This window comes from Ursus maritimus, unplaced genomic scaffold, assembly GCF_017311325.1.
Source record: "Ursus maritimus isolate PB19 unplaced genomic scaffold, ASM1731132v1 scaffold_23, whole genome shotgun sequence".
Lineage (NCBI taxonomy): Eukaryota > Metazoa > Chordata > Mammalia > Carnivora > Ursidae > Ursus > Ursus maritimus.
Window position 1 is genome coordinate 44,080,331 of NW_024424786.1, and position 9,190 is coordinate 44,089,520.

Here is a 9,190-nt window from a genome sequence, read left to right on the forward strand (position 1 = left end):
CCCCCCCCCCCCCCCCCCCCCCCCCGTGGGCACACGCCTGGCCCTGGGTGTTTAAGCTCACGCCGGCTCCAGGCAGCGTGTGAGCCTGACTGTCCTGCTGGCAGCCTGCTGGGGTGGAGGCTGGGGAGGGTTGGTTCTTGCTTCTGCTGCTTCCTGGTGCAGGACCCTTGTGGTCCTCTGTCTCTTCCTCCGTGACATCAGCTGTCCGCAGGGTTTTTCTGGGGCTGCCATCCCACATGACCCCGGACTCCGCCTCAGAGCAGCACATGTGGACCCTCTCACGGTTCTGGGGGCTCCAGAGGAGACCTATTTTCCTGGCCTTTTCCAGCTTCTAGAGACGCCCATGTTCCTTGGCTTGGGGCCTTGCCAGCCTCGGCTTCCGTGGTGACATCTTCTGATGAGTTCTGCCTCCCTCCAGGAGGGAAGGACCCTGTGGTTCTGTCAGGTGCACCCAGGGAATCCGGGATTGTTCCCCACCTCTCGTCCGTAACTGCCTGCATCTTCAGTCCCTTCAGCCCTGCGAGGTCGCCTCCTCCCAGGATCTGGGGGCTGGGGTGTCCGTGTCTTTGAGATGCCATTAATCTGTTCACTGCAGCCCACGCTCTGGCCCCCAGAGATTCCTGTCTGTTCGACGTGTAGAACACACCCCATTTGTAGGTCCCCAGAAATCCGTCCCGACAGCAGCAGCTCAGAGCCTCGAGTTCCTTATCTGGTCACCTACATGAGGTCTGGGCCAGGCACAGGGTGGCGGCCTGCTTGCACCCCATGGTTTGCATGGTGGCAGTAGGAGGACTGGAGGCCCTTGACATCCTGTGTGTGGATGAAGCATGACCTTGATTTCACCTTGTCCTTACGGTTATGGGTGCTGAGTCCCCGTGCTTTGTACTCCCTGCTCTCTGCTCTGGCACTGAGTGCGCCGTCACGTAAGCCTGGGCAGACCTTTTTCTGGTAACCGCCTGACCGCTGCTTGCCTTTCAATCACAGGATCAAGCCCGAGCCCAGAAGCCAACGCCCCCAGCCTCCCCGACTCCTCAGCCCGCTCAGGAGAGGCCGCCCCCAAGCCCTGTCTACGAGGTTGGTGTTTTCGTTCAGTGTGCAAATGAGTCTGACCCCCCAGAGACACCCTTCCCAGGTCGATGGCACCGTGCATGGAGTGGGGGTCCCCTACCCCACTCTGCTTGGTGCCCCACCCAAGGGGACAGCCCGGGGAGGAGCCCTCGTGAGTGCTGGGGGGCCAGGAGGCATGCACCGCACGTCCATCCTCTCCCCGTGTGCGGCCACCCCGCTGGCCTTCCTGGCCGAGGCCCCCTCCTCATCCGGCCTGCTGCCTCCCAGGCGGGTCTCCTGAAGCCACGTAGACCATTTCAAGTCTTTATCTCACTTGCTCTGTGTTGCATCTGACACCCCACTCCCTTCTAGAAAACTATTTCCTGGCCCTCAGCTGCCGTCCTCCCACATGAACTGACTTCACCAGCCGCCCTCCCCAGCTCTCCTTCCCTCAGTCCCTCTCAAACGTTGTGTTCCCCGGCGACTGTCCTTGGCCCTTAATCCTCACTGCCATCATTGGTGCCTTGTGACCACGCACTCGAATCCGTTGGACCAGTCTTCTCTCCTGGGCTTTGAGTTACGGGCTGTCCTCCTCACTATCCCTCGTTCATCGCGGGGTTTCCGCCCTGCCTCTCGGGAGCACTTCTGCCACTGCCTCTATGACCACCTGGCTGATTCCCGTGTCCCGTCCCCTCTGTCCCCATGGCCACTGCCCTGGTTCTCCTGCCCATTCTGTCTAACCAGGACGTCCTCACGGGCCATTGGGTTGTGAGGAACAGAAGCTACCTCAGCTCAGCTGACACTTAAAGGGCTCAGCCATCCGGTAGCTCATGAACCGGAGAGCTTTGGACAGGAAGCCTCGCTCTCGGGGGTAGTCACATTGCCAGCAGGGCACTCTGTGAGCTGCTCCCTCTGCGTGGTGGCTGTGTCCTCCTGGACTAGTAGGCACTGTGGCGTGGCCTTGGGGCTCATAACCCAGTGGCAAGAGGGGGGCCTTGAGCCATCTCCCCTTATCCTGTTCCATTGCTGGGCCGGTCCCTAAAGAGTCGGTCCTTTGGGAAGACTGGTATGACTTGCTGTACCTAGCGGGAGGGCAGGTGGGTCCTGTGACCGGCAGCTCAGCCAGGACCATGTGATACGCTGGGGGCAGAGGTGCTGATGCCAGAGACAGGGAGTAGGGTGCCACCGGGCAGCCCAGGATGGGATCCCCCACACCCAGACCTGCTCAGGATCCTCGGGGCAGCCAGCACGGTGCCCCCACACCATGACTTGGCGTCGAAACCTCCAGGGCGTCATCCAGGGCAGGCTTGCCTAAAGGAGGCTCTGGGCCTGTCGTTCCGTTGCAGTTTGACCCTTGAGTGACTTAGTGCCTGGCCTGGATGCGGAGTCCCATCTCTGTGGCCTCCCGTGAGTGGCTCTCATGGGCTGCCTGAGCCATGATGGTCATCTGCCAGCGAAAGCCAGTGCCTGTCCCTGCTGGTTCTTACTGGGGCTTTTTGTGTGTCCGTTTCTCTCTGACCCCCTGACTGGTTCCTTTAGATGGACCCTGGTCGGAAAGATGGACTAAAGCCACCTCTTTCCGTTAGGGTCAGAAGTCGCGATGACTGTGAACAGCCTGGTGTTGATTTCCTTTGAGTGTCTGTGCTCGCCCGTGGCTTGCCGGACACTCTTCCCGTCCCCCAGAGGGTTTGGGCGGACTCGAACGCCACCGGCTGGGGGTGGGGCTGCTCGGGGCAGTGCGGTGGGGGACACTGTGAAGTGGCCCTTAGAGGCACAGCAGGGCTGGCAGGTCCTCGGGCATATTGGGCAGCTTCGGCGGCCTGTGCCTTTATACACGGGCCAGCCTGCCCTGGGTTTCAGCCGCAGGCCCGACCTGGGGCGGTGCTGTTCCCCACAGGCCACGTGGTTCCGTCACTGCAGGACACTGGGCTGTCGGGGGCTATGACCGTGGGTTACTCAGCAGGAAATGGCACATGGTCCTCTTAACGGTGCTGTCACGGTTAGAATCGAGTGTTCTCAAAATGTTAGCAGATGGTGCTTCCTCATCCGCGTGTCTGTGCCGCGGAACCCCCGGGACTAACAGGTAGTCGTGCGTTGGGACCCAGGGTGGGCCACAGAAATGTCTCCTTGACCCCTCCCTTCCCTAGGATGCAGCTTCATTCAAGGCCGAGCCCGAGCCGGTGTACAGCATGGAAGCGGCCGACTACCAAGAGACTGGCAGCCAGCAGGGCCTGGCCTTCGCCTCGGACGCCGTCTATGAGGCCGCAGAGGCCCCCGGCCACTATCAAGCAGGTACAGGTGGAGGGGCGCCCCACCAGATCCCCCTCTGTCCCTGCTCCTTTGTGAAAGCGGTGTCTGTCTCCCCGTTGCCTGACGCGCCAGAGCCCGCTGGGGCTTGGCGTGGCCTCCGTGGCGGTTCCAGGCAGGCTCCGGCTGCCCCGGGGCGGGGGGGGGAGAGTGTGGGGGAAGGGACCTCTGCTGCTCTCCCTTCACGGCGGCAGCTCGGGGCGGAGGCCCTTAAAGATGATTTCTCTAAGCTTCGGAAATTGTATAGATGTTTCAGTGGGACGAACGCTGAAGTCGGTCTCTTACCTTTAAAGATGAGGTTTCCTTCCATGTGTGTGGGCAGAATGAACCCGAATCCATGTGAGAACACAGCCCAGGACAGAGCCTTAGCTTCTCCCCGAGTGTGACATGAGGTTTGGGGCAGCGCGGGGTCCCTCCCCAAAGTACCAAATGCGTGCAGCTGAACAGCCCTTCCTCGGAAAGCTGCCTCGGTGCCCACCCACATGGCCGCCGGCCGGCGTCAGGAAGGTGTGGGTTTGCTCCTTGAACGCGGAGTCCTTCCCCTTCCCGACTGGCGCTCAGGCAGGGCTGGGTGCGCCCAGGGTACTTGGGTAACCTCAGCTCTTGTCTCGGTTTATTTTTAGAGGAAAACACCTACGACGAATATGAAAACGACCTTGGGATCACAGCCGTCGCCCTGTACGACTACCAGGCCGGTGAGGGACGCGCGTTCCCACTTGCTGCTGGGTCTCCACGGATGCTGCTCTTGGGAGTCTGACTCCCAGAGCGTTATTACAGTTGTTAAGAAGTAACTTGTTCTGAAATAATGTCGGAGTTACAGAAACTCCCTTTTTTTCTCCATTTCTGTGCCTCCCCACCCTCAGCCACAGGGGGGCCCCAGGCCCCCTGGAGGCCCCAGTGGGAACTCCCCGAAACCAAGGACACTGCCCACCCCAAAGCACACGTGGTCCTCCAAGTGGGAGAGTCGGCACGAGACACTGTGACGTGTGCTGCCACCTCTACCAGCCGTCCCAGGCACCTCCTGTCCTGTTCGCGGCAGCGCCTCCAATCTGCCCCAGGGCCTCTCATCCTGGGGTGACCCGCAGCCGTGCTCCGAGGGCAGGGCATCCCCGGGAGAGCTTTGTGCTCTTCGCCATGTACCACGCGGGGCACACGACAGGTCCCTCCATCTGTCCCGCACTGCGGAGTCCCCACCACCCCGGTCCAGCATGCGGGGCCACGGTCTCCACCGCAAGGCCAGCATTTCTCCCTCTGCTGCTGAGCCTGTTCCGTGGGTCTCCCGAGATCCTCTGCACCGCTCTCGGGCTGCTGGCCACAGCCGCGGCCCCACACATCCGCCCCCAGTGGGCTGTGTCTGTGTCCGCCTCCCTGGGCTGGCGCCGCCGTCCTGCCCTGGGAAGAGTGTCCCCACCTCCCGGGTACTTAGGCCTGTTTCCACGCATTTGTTGACATGGGTGTGGACTTTGTGAAATCGGGCATCTCTAGTTTGTACCAAGCGGTGCGGTTACCCTTGTACTTACCGCCCTGGCCACCTCCACGCCTGCTTCCTAGGCTCCCCTTTGCGCCTTCTAAGTACCCTCCCCGGTGGGAGAATGGGAGACGCCTGGTGTCGGGGAGCCTGGGCAACGGGCTCCGTCTCGCGTGCTCAGGGCTGGTGTGCACCGGGCGGGACAGGGCAGAGCGGGGCAGGCGGGACAGGGCAGAGCGGGGCAGGCCGGGCAGGGCAGGCGGGAAGAAGGCCGTGCTGTGTGGAAGGCTCGCTGCCTTCCGCCGCCCCGCCGGGGGCCGCCGGCCGCTGCAGTGGCTGCCGGAGCGCGCTCTTCCGGCAGATCGGGCAGCGCTGAGTGTCAGCGTGTCACCGTCCTCTCTCTCTGCCCTCTCCTAGCGGGTGACGACGAGATCTCCTTCGACCCTGACGACATCATCACCAACATAGAGATGATCGACGACGGCTGGTGGCGCGGGCTGTGCAAGGGCAGGTACGGGCTCTTCCCGGCCAACTACGTGGAGCTGCGGCCGTAGGCGCCGGCGGGAGGCCGCTGTACGGCTGCTCTTACATGGGATGCGTCCGCCGATGCTTCGGGAGACGCTCACGCCGCAGACTTGCTAATGTAATCACGCTTAGGAGGACTCGGGTAATCGATTTTACGCATTTAAGGCATTTTCTTTGGTTCTGCCAAATTGACTGGCCTGTGGAGTCACTTCAGGGACCCCCCGCTGTCCTGCGTGCATGCCGGCCTCGCCATTGGCAGCGGGCGCGACGCCTGACACGTGCTGCCTGTGCCGGGACCGGCGTGCGGTGTCGGGCGGGAGTCGCTGTCCCCGGCGGAGGGAGGCCGGTCGGGGGGTTAGGACTGAGGGCAGGGGTGCAGCGGGCGGCTGCTTTAGCTCCGGGGGGGAGTGCTTTCCTGTTTGCCCAGACCCTCTCTCCCCCTCCCTCCCTCGGCCCTCCCCTGACACCTGAGGCCAGGAGGACCACTCCTGTCCCCGCTCCTGCCCCCGAAGCAGCGTCACCCGGAGCCATGCACACTGCCCTCCCCGGCGCGGCCCGGGCCCTGGGTGTGCTGGGTGGGAAGACGGCCGTCCGCTGCGGGAGGGCAGGCACCCTCCGTGTCATAAACCGCCAGAAACGTTCTTCCCATCAAGGCACTTGTGTTCTTCGTGCCAAAATACCATGTCACGGGACAGGCAAATGCCATCGATTGACTTGGCTAATAGGGAAATAGAGAGTGCGTTCTCCCACCCAGGACGCTCCCCGTGGACGCCGCACAGGAGCACATCACCTTCCTGAGCCGGGGAGGCCAGGTCAGTGCCGGCAACGGTCCGGAGCAGTGTCTTTCCGGAAGATTCTGTTGAGGTGTCTCAGCTGTTTAGGACATGGGCGTCTGCTTCCTGAAGTGCGTTCTGCGTAACCCTTGGCTTTACCACAGTTAGGTCGGGTTTTATATGCAATGATTGTATCTAAGTTTCTGTAGAACATATCATAGGTATGATTTTTTTTTAATTGCTCAGAATAAACGTTTTTTGACCCACTTGTTTGCTGATGTCCCTTTGGTGTTGGCCACTTTGTTCTACGTGAAAGTCGACTTCCTGACGCTTGACCTTTATCAGCTTTAGACAAACTAAAGATTCCCCTTTTAAGAGGCATGCTCCTTAAAAGGCACTTTTTATGAGGAAAAGTGTACTTAGACTCTGATATTGTCATTTAGACAGGAATTCCAAGCAAAATAAAAAACCGTTTATTTAAAAATCATTTTGGAATTACAGTTCTCACAATAAATCCCGAGGCGGTTATGGTGGGGCTCACGGCGTTGTTCGGGGTGCAGTACGTTGGGGTTCGAAGCAGCGGCGTTCACGAGCAGAGCAGCCACTGACCGTGGGGTGCACAGAGGCTGGCGTGGGGGTGACGAGACGGACAGACTCCGTGAGCAGAACCCAGCTGGGTGGTCGTCCCATCCTGGTCACACGGGTTCTGCGTTCGAGTCCCCCCTCCATGGTGGCGGAGGGGCTGTGTGCACGGACCTGGCTCCCCAGATGCCGTGGCGACAGGCGGGCCTCTCCTTATGGACGTCTGGTGTGGAGGACGGGGCTTGGAGACTTCTGGAAGTGCCGCCCTCACCGTCCCTGGAAGACGCCAGGGACGGCGCAGGTCACGGACAATCCAGAGTTGTGGCGTCCTCCATTCACAGGAGCTGGGGTCACCCGCCGCCACGCGTCTGCCGGGACCTCCGTGGGTGGGATCCTGCAGGAACTGTGGCTCGGTGGCTGGCCTGCGTCACTCAGCATCACATCCCCAGGTCCGTCCCTGCTGTGGCCGGTGTCCGTGTGTCCTGGTTTATGGCTGTGACGTTCCGTTGTGCAGATGGACCCCCCCCCTTCCTCCATCTGTCGATGGGCGGTCGGCTGGCCTCCACCTTCTGGCGGTCGTGTCTCCCACTTCCTCTCGCACCCGCTCCGTCCAGCTGCCCCCCCTCACCGCTCCCCTGCTGCCCCCCAGGGACCCCTGTGGGCTGGAGCTGTCCTTATTTCTGTCTTCACGCCCCCTGCCCTTCCGCCACATGGGGCCTGGGAACACCCTCCATGGCCGCTCCTGCTCCCTGTCCTGGGCCGTCGTGATCTGGACGCTTTCCGGACCTCCAAAGGTCAGGGTGCCCCAGGGCTTTGTCCTCGAACACGTCCCTGGTCTATCGGCCCCACCCCGGGGATGGCCCTGCAGACCAGGGCTCCCCCCGGGACGTCGAACTGGCTCCTTGGCCTCCCTCATGCAGGCTGGACTCGGGTCTCACCCCAAGCCGGCGCCTCCCGCAGCTCCTCGCCTCAGCACAAACACAGCGGCTCCCTTCCCTTGCCCACAGCCTTGGAGTTGCCTGACTCCTTCCTCCTCACCTCTGTCCCACCTGCTAGCAAGTCCTGTCGGCTGAGTCGGTGAAGCATGGCCCACCTTCCCGCTGTCACCCCGTCTCAGTACCTCACCCCTAGTCTGGGTTGTCGGGATAGCTCCCACCCAGGTTTCCTACCTCCTGTGCCCTCTAAAGATGTTTCCATGTCCCTCCTGGACTGGGAACCCTGGAGCAGCTCCCACGTCCCCAGGAGTTGGGCTGCGGTCCTCCCATGCTCCCTCCCGGTGAGCCGGCACATGTCTCTGCCTCAGGGCCTTTGCACTGAGGCTTCCTTCCGCCCAGGGCCCCACAGCCAGTGCTCTCTCAGGGTCCACCCTGACCCCTCCCTAAAACTGCGCATCTCCCTCGACCCCGCCCCGTTTATCTTGTTCTTTCCCGTCGCGGGCATCACATCACGCGTGACTTCTAACACTGCTTTGTTGAGACCCAGTTCGCAAATCCCCTAAGTGACCATTTCACCGAGCGCGTAAGTCCGTGGTTTTCAGTGTTTCCAGAGTTGGGCACCATCAGCACATCTCCGAAGACTCCCATCTCCCCGGACAGAAACCCCGTGCCAGTTGGCGGTCACTCCCGACCCCTGCCGCCAGCCGCAGGCACCCCCTCGCCCCAAGTAAATGGACCCCGGACTGCGTTTCCTGACTGCGGTCTGACGCTGTCTCCTGTCTGGACCCCGAGCTCTGTGAGGACGCGGACGGCTGTGTGTGGACAGATGTGTCTCCAGCTGCTGGAGCCGCGGCTGCACGCGCCGGGTCCCCGTGAGATGGCCGTGCAGCGAGGTATTGGTGGCGCACGTTCCGCACGGAGGCCGTTCGTGGTCGGCTGCTCGCGGCGGCTCGGAGCCGCGGCCCCTCCCTGGACAGGGCAGCGCGCTTCCAAACCGCAGCAGGGCTCGGCTGCCGGCCCTCAGGAGCCGCGTTCCGGGGAGTGGCTCCACCTCCAGATCGGCTCACCGAGCCCTGTTTAATTCACTGTTCGATACAAACATCAGACGCTTTTCATCCAAAATAGTTGTGAACTGTATCTTTCCAGGTCCGCCCCCAAGTCTATTCAGAAATCCCCTTTATCTGGAGTGTTGTTGACGGAGAGGCGGGTTCCTGCAGACCAGGCGTGGAAGGACGGCGAGGTGGAGAGTCCTAGGAGGCCTGCGCGCAAATGCTGGCCCTTTCTCGTATTTATTTGACTGCTACTGTGTTTGGCTTACATACGTTATATCATTAAAGCATTATGAGTTCACGTCGAAAACAACGGACAGTGCCATGAGGTCGAGCGTGGAAAAGGAAACTCTTCCCCCTCTGTCCTCTCCCTAACTCCCTGACGGTGATTTTGCCAATGATTTATGGGATTTTTAAGGAAAATTTCTCTATATACAAGCACGTGCATGTATAACAAGTAAATTTTTTTAAAGATTTTATTTGACAGAGAAAGAGTGCGCGCAC

At 61.1% G+C, this 9,190-nt stretch overlaps 1 protein-coding gene across 5 annotated transcripts in view; it reads left to right on the plus strand.

Moving 5' to 3' along the window:
* Nucleotides 1-6,386, plus strand: part of CTTN (cortactin) — a 29,003-nt gene extending 22,617 nt beyond the window's left edge. For all 5 annotated transcript variants that reach the window (XM_040639597.1, XM_040639602.1, XM_040639601.1 and 2 more), the window contains 4 exons: nucleotides 985-1,074; nucleotides 3,195-3,339; nucleotides 3,978-4,049; nucleotides 5,240-6,386. In XM_040639597.1, coding sequence (XP_040495531.1) covers nucleotides 985-1,074; nucleotides 3,195-3,339; nucleotides 3,978-4,049; nucleotides 5,240-5,376 — 444 coding nt within the window. In that variant the 3' untranslated portion in view covers nucleotides 5,377-6,386. The remainder of the gene's footprint in view (nucleotides 1-984; nucleotides 1,075-3,194; nucleotides 3,340-3,977; nucleotides 4,050-5,239) is intronic.
* Nucleotides 6,387-9,190: the final 2,804 nt, after the last annotated feature.